The sequence below is a fragment of the Rhincodon typus genome, chromosome 15 (assembly GCF_021869965.1).
Source record: "Rhincodon typus isolate 14 chromosome 15, sRhiTyp1.1, whole genome shotgun sequence".
Taxonomy (NCBI): Eukaryota; Metazoa; Chordata; class Chondrichthyes; order Orectolobiformes; family Rhincodontidae; genus Rhincodon; species Rhincodon typus.
In genome coordinates this window covers 49,378,049-49,392,818 of record NC_063346.1, presented here as the reverse complement: position 1 = coordinate 49,392,818, position 14,770 = coordinate 49,378,049, and the positions used below count along the sequence as shown (strand labels likewise).

The 14,770-nt window shown below is 38.9% G+C and overlaps 1 protein-coding gene across 1 annotated transcript in view; it reads right to left on the bottom strand.

Moving 5' to 3' along the window:
* Positions 1 to 1,512: 1,512 nt before the first annotated feature.
* Positions 1,513 to 14,770, bottom strand: part of usb1 (U6 snRNA biogenesis 1) — a 19,127-nt gene continuing 5,869 nt past the window's right edge. The window contains exons 3-6 of the mRNA XM_048606002.1: positions 10,775 to 10,958; positions 6,158 to 6,211; positions 3,936 to 4,041; positions 1,513 to 1,650 (exon numbers count right to left, since the gene is read on the bottom strand). Coding sequence (XP_048461959.1) covers positions 1,513 to 1,650; positions 3,936 to 4,041; positions 6,158 to 6,211; positions 10,775 to 10,958 — 482 coding nt within the window. The remainder of the gene's footprint in view (positions 1,651 to 3,935; positions 4,042 to 6,157; positions 6,212 to 10,774; positions 10,959 to 14,770) is intronic.

Here is a 14,770-nt window from a genome sequence, read left to right as displayed (position 1 = left end):
AACCACATCGTTGTGGGTTTGGAATCACATGTAGGCCAGACCAGGTAAGGATGACAGATTTACTTCCCTGAAGGCCATTAGTAAATCAGATGGGTTTTTCTGACAATCAACAATGGTTTCATGGTCATCAGTAGACCCTTAATTCCAGATTCTTCATCAAATTCAAATTCCACCATCTGCCATGGCAGGATTTGAACCCAGGTCCCCAGAACATCAGCTGCGTTTCTAGATTAACAATCCAGCAATAATACCACAAGGTCCTTGCTACTTCCCCCCCCAATTTAACATTGGAAACATTACTGGTTAGGGAATAACTCTAAATTAAGCACTGACATTTTATTCACCAAAGTTTCCTAGTGAAAACATTTCCAAAATATAACATAATTTTGACCAATATCAATAATGTAAAAATGAACAATGTAGAATTTGCATCCAAGCATCACTGCAAGCTAGAATGTTCCATAGCTGTTGAGTATATTCAATGCTGAGATAGATAAGTGATTTGGATTCCAGGGGACTGAGCAGGAAAGTGAAACCAAGATGAAAGACCAATCACGATATCATAGAGTGATAAAGCAGATTTTAGGGGCCACATGACGTACTCCTGCTTCTATTTATTATATTCTGATGTAACACAGAACCACGTAGAGCTATTTGTTTTCACAAATGTGAAGATTTTCCTTCAGCAAAATTACAAAATAAACGTACCCAGCACATTCATGAATAAGACCGTATTGTAGACAAATATTAACAATGTAACTGTGAAATATCAGAAACTCACCAGTTCTACGGGGAGCCCTTTGTACACATATACATTCATTCAGTTAGTGCAAATCCAATCCATGAAGGTCAGATAATGACATAAACTATAACAATTTGTTATTTATAGCTGATCAACAAATAGCAATGGCATTTCCTCAAAATTGCACAAGAACCACAGCACATCCGATGTTCTAGTGGTGCAAATTTAGAATGATTTAATGAATTACATTAACAAGACACAGATTAATAGATAGAGACAGTTACAATCTGAATCAATCAATCACCCACCCACATCATGGCTATGCCAGATATCCCTCAACATTGAGCCAACGTAATTTTTTGTTGGATTTGTATAATCCTATTCCCAAGGGCACCAAAATGCCTGGACCCAGCAAGTCCACAGAAATCATGTGGGGTTGGATGTTGTGATCCGAGCTAAGGCCAGCTGATCTCCTGGTTGTTAATTTAAATGGACAGATCAGAAACAAGTTCTCACTCCCTACCCGATTTTTCTGAATATACTGACGACACAATATACCCAGACATAAAAGCAGGAAGTGTGTCTGGTGTACACTACAATGTAGTTTCATTATTTGGCAAGATTGAATCACCATCCAGATAGAAACAACGGCTTTAAAAATAAGTATTCAAATTATGAATTCAATGAAAACAAAGCATTAGTTTTATTGTGATTATCTGAACCTTTGGACTGTATTCCAGTGGTGGCTTAAAATCACCTACTGATTCTCACTAAGTTTTAATTTTGACATGTGATATGGTTTCACATTCTAGTACTTGAGTACCTACCTGCAGCTCCTGATTGTGTTTTTCAAGTTCAGCAGTGACATCCCCTAAGCACCAGGCCACACTAATGTGAAAGGAAGGTCTCTGTCAAAATTCAAGAGAGATTTATTTTGCAGACGAATGAGGGTCCGCATCGATACCACATGGAAGTTTTAAAAGCAGAATTTCCTTTACATTTTACAAAGACTAAATTTGATGTTTTTGAGATATGTGCAATACTTCAGCTTTTTGCATTGATGCGTTCTGAAGATAATTTTTGGGTCTTCAAGCCTGTTCTGTTAGATTTTTCCATATGTGATCTGCTGTGCTCTTTACTGAAGCCGGGAAAACCACCTAAACTATTTGTAACAACCATCACTCTTCCAGATTTAGTAATTACCACATGATGAGAATTTGAAGCTCAGAATAATTCAGGTGGGGTTGCTGAATTAGCAAACCTGAAGAAAAGGCACAATATTCCACAATAAGGGGACTTAAAGAAAATGCTGCACTACCAACTAACTTAATTTTTCATTTTGTATCCTTAGTGTATATTTTGTGCATTTAATAATGAGGATATCAGCATTGTGAAAAAACCATTTACCACTATGAGCATCAGGCAACACAGATATAGAAAGGATGTTATTAAACTAGAAACAGTGCAGAAAAGATATACTAGGATGCTACCTGGACCACAACGCTGATGTTATAAGGAGAGGCTGCAACATTCTTCCCTGGAATGTAAGAGACTGAGGGATGTTCTTCTAGGTCTAAAAAATTGTCAGAGGCATAGATAAGGTTGATAGCCAACAGCTTTTCCTCATGGTAGGGGAGTCTAAAACTACAGGGCATAGGTTTAAGGTGAGAGGGGAGAGATATAAAAGGGTCCAGAAGGGCAATGTTTTTTTCACACAGAGAGTGGTGAGTGTCTGGAACGGGCTGCTAGAGGAAGTGATTGGAGTGAGTACAATTTCATCATTTAAGAAATATTTGGACAGGTACATGGATGGGGTAGGTATGGAGGGATATGGACCAAATGCAGGCAAATGGAACAAATTTAAATGGTAAAAACTGGGCAGCATGGACAGGTTGAGCCCAAGGGCCTGTTTCCATGCTGTAAACCTCTATGACTATGTCAGGTGCTTGTAACGTCAGATAGAGAGTAAAGTTTTTCACACTGTCTAAATGCGCCTGAAGTCCAACAAAGGAGAGATGTTACCTACTGTACCAGTGTGAATCTCCTTCCACATGCCTCAGGAATTGTCAATCTGTGCCAAATAACTGAACCTACCCCAGCTTAATCTACAAAGGGATAGTTACTACAACAAGGAAATAGTACATTCATCCCACCAGTCAGGATTTCAAGATCAACAAAATCAACTACACAGTTAAAACAAAAGTTGTGATCTAAATGTGCACGTCCTGGTAACCTGACAACGCTGGCATCATGTCCAGTTCTGGCTGCCAAGACACAGAGAAAACATCAAAAGCTGCAAGATGATGTAGAAAAGAACCACAAGGCCTATCCCATGGAAAAAGTCTTAGTTGTAAGCAAAAAAAAAATCAGAGAAACAGGCTGTTCAGCCTGAAAAGGCGAGAGGTGATCTTACTGAGTGAATATATAGAATATATTCTCTCCTCCATTAAAATTCTCTTTTAAATTGAGCTCTTTGATCGAGCCTCTTATCACCACTAATACAGCTGTGTTTTAGCTCTGTCATTTATATGGGCTGACTACATTTCTGAGAGTAGCTCAGGACACTTTCCTATGTAATAAATGCTGGTTAAATACATATTTTTGTGGCTTTCTTCCATATAGGAAAATGGAGACAAAAAAACCTTGGAATGATTTAAGAAACAATTGGGTGCTACAACATGGAAATCAAAGGATCTTTCATTATGGACGCAAGAGGTTAGGCTGCATGACATCTCTCATCGGTAATCATCACCGAATCTTGTGAATTTAGATTCCAGACGTCAGAGACACTGTGTTAACCTACTGCATCATCTAGCCCCCTTGATATTATGGAACTAAGAGCTGCACATTGAAACTCGAGTTCATACTGGCATTTGATTCACACCAAGACTCAGCATGTGATGACGCATTTTACTTATCTTATGTAAAGCACTATTTTGTTAAGCAAAACAGTAGAATCAAATTGTCATTATGGCATAGAAGGAGGCTATTCAGTCCACTGGTTAAACTTGGAAAAATAGCTGAGTATTTTAGATATTCCAATATTATATTCCATACAAACTCAAAAGTAACTCTTTTAAGCAAATAAAAATTATGAAACGTGCCTCCTAAATGCCAGAAATATTTTGAAGTAATTAGTGTACAGCATAAGAGATCATTGGTGATGCATTCCGAGATGCAGCATGGATCAAACCTTATGATAAGTTTTCAGATCAAACTCCTTCATGCACTTATCCACCTCACTGACCACTTCTTGTAAGTAGTTGTTGCCACCTGAAACCTCTAGGCCAAGGAAAGTCCTGCATAGGAAAGAAAAGATCTCGGTGACTTCACAAAACAAACAATATTGGTGGAGCCTCTTGTAGGATCAAGATGAAAACCTTTTCATTACTGGCCCTTTATATATATTGTGTGATAGGTTTCCATTATCTGAGAGATCATAAGCCCAGATCCTTTCAGTAGACTTCACAATCTCTCAGACAAATCTCAGATTAACCTAGTTTAAATTGAAATAAAAACAGAAATTATTGGAAACACTCAGCAGGTCTAGCAGCATCTGTGGGGAAAAACAGTCACCATCTCAAATCTAATATGATTCTTCAGAACTGCAATTTTAAATTGAACACAGCTCTCGTAATCTAGTGTATCATTTAAACAATAAGCAAGTCTTGTACTGTGAACATGAGGAAATGAGAGTAGAGAAAGTCCTACTTCACTAAAATCACAGTTAGCTAGAATCATCACAATCTGATAATCTTCCACAATCATAAGTGGCTGCAGACTTGGCTTTCTTGTTTTATAAGATGTCTGATTAATTTTGAATAATGACACAAATTTATGTCATTCTTAACTCAGGTACACATGTGGCTCACAGACAAAATTCACCATTGACTCAATTAAATATCTTAACCACAAAACCTGACTATGTCATTTTGGAATCTTGCAAAAAAAAAGGCATGGTCAACAAGAGGGCTAATTATTGAGAACATCCCAAACAAGAACTTTCTATAGATTACGGTGCTCCAAAGCAACTATATTACCATCGAAGCATTTTTACTATCAAGGGCTAAGGCATAGAGTCATAGAGCTGTACAGAATGGTAACAGACTCTACGGTCCAACTCGTCCATGCCGACCAGATATCCCAAACAAATACACTCCCATTTGCCAGTACTTGGCCCATACTCCTCTAAACCCTTCCTATTCATATACCCATCCAGATGCCTTTTAAAAGTTGTAATTGTTCCAGCCTCCACCACTTCCTCTGGAGGCTCTGAATTCCACGTACACACCACCCTCTGCATGAAAAAGTTGCCCCTTAGGTCCCTTTTAAATCTTTCCCCTCTCACCTTAAACCTGTGCCCTCTAGTTTTGGACTCCCCTACCATGGGAAAACGGACCTTGTCTATTCACCCTATCCATGCCCCTCATAACTTTATAAGCTTCTATAAGGTCACCCCTCAGCCTTCTACGTTCCAGGGAAAATAACTTCAGGCTCTCCCTATAGCTCAAATCCTTCAACCCTGGCAACATCCTTGTAAATTTTTTCTGAATCTTTCAAGTTTCACAATATTCTTTCTATAGCAGGGAGATCAGAATTGAACACAGTATTTCAAAAGGTGGCCTAATCAATGTCCTGTACAGTCGCAACATGACCTCCCAACTCCTATACTCAGTGCACTGACCAATAAATGAAAGCATACCAAACGCCTTCTTCACTATCCTATCTACCTGCAACCACTTTCAAGGAACCATGAACCTGCAATCCAAGGTCTCTTTGTTCAGCAACACTCCCCAGAACCTTACCATTAAGCATACAAGTCTTGGTCTGATTTGCAAATTAATGGTTTAAATGCAAACTATTTAGTATTAAAATGATTTTCACCAACGTACACTTTAAAACCCAGAACTATTTTCAAACGGAGAACAATCAGAAGAAAGAATTATGTGTCTCTGAAAAATAGGGTGATAAACAAGTATGGGATAAATTAGATTTACTGCACATAAATTACTATCACACAAAAGACCTTGTACCTCATAATAGGTCACAGTCAGTTCTTCACGATTTTATGCTAGTATTTATTAAGGTGCATTGTAAATAGAAAACAACTGTGTTGAATGTATTTTTCAGAGGAAAACAGCTAGTCTCACAAGTATTCCATAAATTAAGTTAAAGGACTACCAAACAATTCTCAGTGCTAGAATTCTATAACTTTCATATGGAATATTTTATCAGAAGGTCATCTCTTCAGAATAAAAGACCCCAAAGTATCTGGTGTAATCACTAGCAGGGAATTTAGTTTTTTCTAAACATATCTCAAAAATTGTTGTGGATTTACACAATTTTACAAGGACACCTGGGAGCATGGTTTGTGCATTGTACAGTCTAAAGTAGTGTTGTTATGGGACACTGTACCTGGTCTTTTCTTGATTAATGTAGATCTTCACTTTATCTGAAACGCAGTAGAACCTGCAGCATAATAAAAAAATCTGTGCATTAATAATAAGCTAAATTACAACAATAGCTACACAATGAAAGTACTTAATTGCACATGAGGTGCTTTGGGACCTGAGGTCTTGAAGAATGCAGGTTCTTGCAGTGGTTAGCAATTTGGACACTTTTGTCCAACCGATTCATTGCTGCAACAATGTGTAGCCACACAGAGATCAGCTATACTGCAGTTACAAAGGAAAAGATGAAGGAAGGGTAAACACAAAAGCATCACTGAACTATTCAGCACTGGAGGCTGCATTCAACCCATCATTTCCCTACCAGCCCTTTGATAGAGCTATCGATTAATGAATTTTCCTTGACCTTTCTCTACAGCTTGGCAGTTCACCCCTTCTAGCAGTTAGCCAGTTTTCTTTTGAAGGTTATTATTGAATCTGTTTCCACCACTCTCTCAGCCAGATCATGTGACACAGCATAAAATTTATTTTTCTCATATCACCACTGGTATTTTGCCAACTACCTTAACACTGATAATCAACCTGTTCAGGGATGTTATTACATACATTTGGAAGAGGTGGGACTTGAATCTGGGCCTCCTGGCTCAGGGTTAGGGCACTGCCACTGTGCCACAAGACCCACAGTGCCAATTGGTTCCCAATCTTTCTGCAACTGGAAGCAGCTGCTTCTTATTTAAGTTTAAAATAATTAAGGTTTTTGAAGCATGTTGGTCAAATCTCCTCTTAATCTTCTCTCAGCTAATTCTTCTACTTTCTCCATGTAAGTGAAATCCGCCATATCTGTTATCATTCTTGTAAATATCTTCTGTACTTGCTCCAATTGTAGTGCCCAGAAATACACACAATATACCACTGGGGCCCAACCAGTACTTATTAAAGACTGAACATAACCTGCATAATATTTACAGTACACAACCTGGCTATATGGCTCAATAAGTCCACGTCAATGTTCGGGCTCCACGAGAGCCACCTTCCCAAAACCCTTACCTAACTCTATCAACATATCCTCGTATTGCTTTCTCCCTTGCACTTATCTAGCGTCCCTTTGAATACATTTATCTATCTGCTTCAGCTCTTCTTTCAGTAATGATCCCATATTTTAACTTCACACAGGCAAATTTTTTACTTTCATATGCTATGCCTCTATTTATAAAACCAGGGATCCCGTTTTTTTTTTAAGCTTTCTCAACTTGTCCTGTCATCTTCAATAGATCATTGAGCTGCAGAATTGTTACAGTGCAGGAGGAAGCCTTTTGGGTCCATTGTGCTTGGACCAATTCTGTTACCAATCTCCAGCCTTTTCCCCATATCCCTGCACACTATTTCTATCCAAATAATCATCCAATCTCTCTTGATTGCCTCAACTGAAAATACCTACTCCTCGTTTCCAGGCAGTGCATTCCACGCCTTAACTACTCACTGCATGAAGAGGTCTTTTCTCACATCACTTTAAATCTATGCTCTCTCATTCATTTCTCTTTTAAAAGCAGGAACAGTTTCTCTCTATCGACTGTCCAGATTTGTGCACATAAACCAACAGTGGATCTGCTTCTGTACCTTTAGGCTCTCCTCATTCTTTTCATCAAAATGAATTATTTCACACTTCTGTGTAAAATTTCTGTGGTCATCCCATTTCAAAACTTTGTTATTCCTCCTGAACTCTGTTAGTGTCTTGCGTATTGATGACCAGAGACTAAAGAATGACCTGCACTGTGGCTAGCTGGCTATCACACTTACTAGTACACTCGTGAATGGATAGCACCTCACTAATACTCAGAAAAAGTAAAACCTGCAACAACCTCCTCAGTAAACAGGCTGGCACTGCATGGGCATCACAGGCCAAAACTCTAGGACCTCTTCTTTTACTATCAAATACTGAACTGCAGAATACGCCACTCCAGTATTGTACTAATTTACCCAGATTAAACTAATGATGTACAACTCAACATTGCGCACCGTCACAGGTATTCCAAGCACTAAGTGGAATGCCCATAACTGACGGACACAAAATGACTGAAAGTCCCTCTAGCCCTGTTCAAAATGGCTGACCAGTAGTTAAACAGAATTAAAAGCCTGATCCAGCATTTAAGTGAGATCATAAGTTAACACAATGGTAACTTTGAGCAGGGGTTATTCCAAGGTAAAAGGGAGTTCTGCACAAACAGCAGCTGCAAAAGGTCTATTAGAAACAGTTTGATCAGAAATGTCCAAGGAACAGAAAGCTTGAAAATTTGTAACAAACATTGAAAAAAAACGTATGATCCCACAATAACAGACACAGATGATAAAAAGGGGGATTATGGCTCGTATAAATCTAGGAGACCAAACAAGCTCTTTCAGCTATGAAAGTGATCAAGTTTCAGCCTTATCAATGAGAAAAGTACAGTTCCGAGGAAGGGTCACCAGACTTGAAACGTTAACTCTGAATTCTCTTCACAGATGCTGGCAGACCTTTTGAGCTTTTCCAGCAACTTCTGATTTTGTTTCTGAGAGACAATAAATCTCATCCCACAAGAATTAAGTGACCAGAATGAGTCATGGTGCAGCTACAAACCAACAGATAAGGACATTTCACAATAATTAGTTATTTTTCTTGAACTATTTAAAATTTTAAGACTAGGTTCTAGTTAAAGATTCTTCAGATAATCACAGAGATAGATTTCAACATTGTTTTAAATACACATATATTCCAAAAATACAGAAATCACTGAAAGCATTGGGGAAAACGATTCAAATAAAAATATGAACACTAACTAGTCTCTGAAAGTAAAGCAGCACTCCTCCCCCCCGCTTACCATTAAAGGAAAGCCTAGTACACACTCTAAGAAACAAATTGCTCACAAATCATTAGCTAAAGAATGCTAATAGTAGGGGTAGATATAAAACTTTACTAACTTTATAGTAGAACTAAAATTATGAATCTTATATCAGTTAGTAAGAACCAACTTCCTTTTGTATCTTTTGTCATTTGGACCGTAGGAAATAAAAAATCTTTTCCCTAGGATGGGGGATTTCAAGACTGGGGGGCACATTTTTAAGGTGAGTGGGAGAGATTTTAAAAAAAACTTGAGACAAAATTTTTTACACGGAGGGTGGTTCGCGTGTGGAATAACCTTCCTGAGGAAGTGGCGAATGCTGGTACAATTACAATGTTTAAAAGACATTTGGTTAGATACGTGAATAGGAAAGGTTTGGAGGGATATGGGCCAGGAGTAGGCGGGTGAAACAAGTTTAGTTTGGATTATGTTTGGCATGGCCTGGTTGGACCGAAGGGTCTGTTTCCATGCTGTATGACTCTATGACTTTACGAATAACATAACTTGATAGGGATAGTAATAAATACAATGAATAATAGAATACAAGCAGCCCTTAGAGATAAGCAAGTCTGGGATATGGCTGAAGGAGTATAGTCAATAACTTTGGAATGCGAGTTAATAGGGTGCATTGAAAGATCTCAAGGCCTGGTGATTGCAATGTCTATGAAACATCATGAGATGATGCGGAACCTACGGCTATCTACAGAAGTGTCTATCATTGATTAGGTGTTTCACAGGATTGGATGTATAGAATAAGAGGAAAGGCACAGTTACCACGTTCTATGTGATTCCTGTAACACAAAGTGTACTAAAATACTGTATCCCATTGGGAAAATCAGAGCATCATTGACCTCTCTTCCAATCTGAGCCAAAGATTAGGGGGATAATTGAGTTCTCACGTCAAGGCCAGATTCGGGGGCAGTCACTGGCTCTCTCCCTGCATTATCCAGTGATTGCTTGAATAAAACTGCCACATGCCTAAATTCTGCCTGCCTCCTGAGTCTTTGTCCCCAGTCGGGGGTTCGATCCTGTACTGGGCATGATTGCTGCTCCTGCCACCAAAACCCAGGAGAGTTACTGCAATAGGCAAGCTATTGGAGATGGTCTATTTTTATTCAATGACCTCTTCAACCCACCAGCAGTACTTTTTTGCTCATTCTACCATACTGAGGAGTAATAGCTGAGGACCTACGGCAGAAGGAATACACTTCCTCACTGTAGACCCCACCGCTTGCCTACCCAGCTTTGATCTTCATGGTGGACCCTTTTAAACCATTTCCAGATGCCTCTGTGTAGCCAATGTCAGTAGGGTGGCCACGTCCATCCAGACTGCAGCGTGGTGTAGTCCATGTAATGATTCACTTTGTCAGTGGGTGTTTGCTGACTGAACTGGAACGTGAGTTTACGTAACTCCAGCTAGGCACTAACAAGGTGATTGCTTCTTCTGTGACTTTGCACAGGCTCAAAAAGCACAAAATGTTTACTATCTTTCCAAGTTCCATTCAATTTTGTAAAATAATTCCCTATCCATAAACTGAAACTGGACTGCATCGGTAGGAACAACAAATCCTAACTGCTAGACTATACAAATCATCCCAGATACCAAAATGGGATGAAAAATAACACAAACATTACTTTAAACATATTATTATTTCTAATCCGTCATGATGACTGAAGAAAAACATATTTTATTCATTGCTACAGACAGCTCCATTTATGCACCAATAATACAGTAGACTCAAACCTACCTGTCAAAGGAACTCAGTTTTTCCTTTAAAGATTCCACAAAGATGTTTATCCAATGATAACGCAGCACAACAGTCTGTGACAGACTGATATGAAACTCTGCAAGGCGAGCCATTGGCAGCCTGAGAGTCTGCAGATGAGTCAGCAGCAAATCAATAAGTTCGATAAACTCCTCTTCAGGGTAATCTGGAATGTAAAAACAGAGTCTTGTTTCCTTTAGAAAATATGAAAGCACCAATTTCTCAGTTGCACAGGTGGTTATGCAATAGGTTATCACACATTCATTTAATTACAAGGCATTTTGAAACAGCAAAATCAAAATTATTTATGGGCAATTGGTCCTGTTGTTAAAGCAAAGAGTAACTAAAGCATAAATGCACATCAGTATTAAAATGATTGCCATCTGCCCTATGTTGCCAGATTAACCTCCAAGCAAAGTAAGGACACATTCCCTGTTCAAAGAAAGAGCTTAGAAAAGTTAAATGCCACAGAGTTGCCAGTGTGTGCCTTGTTACTGGAAACTCATTTAGTTATGTGCACAAGACTGAATGAGCTTTGACTTTATTTAAAAGAATATGAAGATTCACCCTTAAAGGGCAGGGGGACCCTATTAAAACCAGGGGATGTTTAGGGACTTCAAACACAAGACTACTCAAGCGAAGCTCAGAAATATGGCCCGGGGTTTCAGCTGTATTAAAAAAATTAATAGGATATATTAGTTGCTGTCAAGTAATGATCATCTGACGTTGATTTTAGCTTCCTGATTATGGTAAAAGTTGTAAAACATTAAATCTGATCATGCAATTCTTTGCATTGGTCACTAGGAAACTTATCTCTCTTTTCAAAACCTATCAATCTCAATGGAGATTATAACAATAGGAAAATAAGTCAGCCACATATCAATCAGGACAGTTGGAACACCGATTTATCTTTATCTGATTGATGAAGTTACAGCTATAAGTGTTAGTATACTGAAATTAGCTTCCTTACTCAATGCTAGTACATTACTGCACCAACCCCAAAACATACACACATAGCAGTTTTATTCATGAAGCTAAGATATTTTTCCCTTGTAGAAAACAATCAAATGTCATAATCAGTCACAGCAAATATATAACACTCTTGTGAAAATCTTTGCAGCTATTGTTCAGGAATTATCTGAGTGAGATTGAAAACATTTTCAGCACATTGCTGATTAGGATGTGCTGAAGAGTACAATATTTCATCCACTTGATGCAGGGGAGGGAAAGTCTAGGCATTGTGTTTTTGACCGAAAAATGATTGCCCACCAAAGATTTCTTCAACTTATTTAAACCTCCTGCTCGATTGCTGTCAATGAAGACCTTCAAATAAATTTTCTTCTTGTCTCGAGGCAATTGTGACACAAACTATAACATGGATTACCACGGAGTTGTCCTTAGACTGAGGGGTGAATTTTCTAAACATTCAATGAAATTTTCATTTTTGGTGGTTTCACGGAGGTTTCCTTCTGTGAGCCGTAGTGACTTTTCTCATTCAATTTTACCTTGCTCACTTCATTTAAGTCTGCCCACTGCCTTCATGGCCCTGCTTTTTGTGTAATTTTACACTTAAACACCAGCTGCACACTATTTCCAACATTGCCAGTTTGGTCTTAAGTATACACCTGCATTGGTGTGGTGTCCATGATCCAAACAAACACACACACACATGCGATAAGAAGGTTCATTATGCAGTACGAAGTGGTGAATTGGATGATAAGTGAGTTGAAGATGTGCCATGATGGGGTAAGGCTGGTGCTTCCATGGATGAAAAGTACAGGCAGTCCCTGTCCATGGAGTGGGCTCTAAGACGGTGGGAAAAGCAGATCAAAATGGATGCCAGGAGAAGTCAATAGCAAGCTGTAACCATTGGGTTATTTTCAAGTCTGGGACTTGGTCCCATGTAGTTTACTTCTGGTACCTGGGAAATAGCAATCTACATATAAATGAAGCAAGATTAGGTAATAATGAGTTGTTAAGTCATGCAAAATGCTCCTTGCCACTCAATGAGATTCTCATCTAGTCACTTAAACAGAAAATAGACTTCTTTTTCTCAACACTGAAAACCTCACATTTCACTCTCACTGTGTTTTCCCACTCTGTTACCATAGCCAATGTTTCTCGGAGACTGGGAAAATTCAGCCCAGTTTCCAAAGGAGGCATCGTGGCTCTCCCTACAACACATGGGCTGCAGCGGTTTAAGAAGGCAACTCACCACCACGTTCTCGTGCGCAACTATGAAAGGCCAATAACCCTAACCCAACCAGCAATGCCCAGATCCGACAAGTGAGTAAAAGGTAGGAGTTTTCTATAACTGAGAACAAGCAAGGTGCCAAGAGAGACTGCATTCTTTAAGGGTCTCAGCAATGATGAACACTTTGGAAAAGAGACTGCTTTTTTTGCAGAAAGATCATTTCCTTCCCCTTTAGCGTTAAAGATTCAGCAACAAGTTATTTTAACATGTTTGTTACAGCTCCTATCAGTGGCTAAAATCAAATACAGCATCAACTTGACAAAATGGTAAAGAGAATGTTGTGCTAAAATGAACCAAAAAGCTGATTCTGGCCCACTGAACAGTCAGTGAGGCCTCCCCAGTAATGTACATCATGTACAATTTCTCTCTTTAACTGTCATCCAGACAGAAAGTCTAACATCAAACCACATTCACAACATTCCTAGGCATGCTGAAATATTATAAACTCAGGTACAGGACAGATTTAGGTCAGTTTTGGTGAATTTACAATCGGCATTTTTCTTTCAAACTATATATTATAGTTTAGACTTTCACCCCAAATGTTTAACTTATGCTTAAAAAAAACGAAAATTTTCTATAATCTGAGCTATCTGAAACCTGCATTTTTATGCTTGCTGTTATACATTCATTTGTCGTCTTCCATACTGTGACTCTTGCCACCAACTGAAAATCGGCTCTCAGATCTACCAACAGAACTGCCCGTCAAAAAAGTCAAGAATTTGTTTAGCCTTGACACAAGTTTCTGAATTTTAATCGAATGAATGGATCAAAGCCCCCGTCCGCATTTTATAAAGAGTCTGAGTTCCATTCGAGTTTGAAATTTAGTGTATCAGTTAAGTAAGTATCAGCCTGGGCTCAGAGGGAACACACTCACCTGAGTCAGGAGGTCATAGCTTTGCACATAATCTTGGCAGACATTTCAGTGCTGCATTGTGAACGCTACTGCCTTAGAGGGTGACGCTTGGTTAAACCATAAGAAGTTGAGGCCCCAGCAGAGACCTTTGTGGGCCTTTACTTGTCACATACCACCAATCAGACAAGTGCCCATTTATGCATGCTCTGTTTTCTGCCAGCCAATTAATCTTCCAGCCGTGGTGTTTTGTTAATCACTACTTCATAAAGTTTTATTTTTCACAATAACATCTGATGTGGCACCTCATGAAATGCCACTTGGAAATCCAAATAACATACATCTTTGGACTCCTTTTTGCCCGCAGCACATGTCACCATTTATGTGGAGATTTAATGCACCCAAGATTATTACCATCTCTTTATCACAAGCACCCAATATTTCTTCTGTGTACTTTGTACTACATTGTGGTGACTATTGGGCGCCAATGCAAACCATTCCCAACAGTGACTTCTTTCCCTTACTGTTCCTCATCTCCATCCAAACTGATTCTGCATCTTGATCGACTGAATCAAGGCCATCTTTAACCATTGCAGAAATGTCATCCCTGATTAACCATGCAACCCCTTCACTTTTACCTAGCTTTCTATTCACTTTGAATGTCATATATTGACAACCCAATCCTGTCATCTTGTAAATAACAAGGTGTAGAGCTAGATGAACACAGCAGGCTAAGCAGCATCAGAGGAGCAGGAAGGCTGACGTTTCAGGCCTAGACCCTTCTTCAGGAAAAAATTATGGAATGAGTACGGAATGATCTGCTTGAGGAAGTGGTGGAGGTTGGTACAATTACAACATTTAAAAGATATCTGGA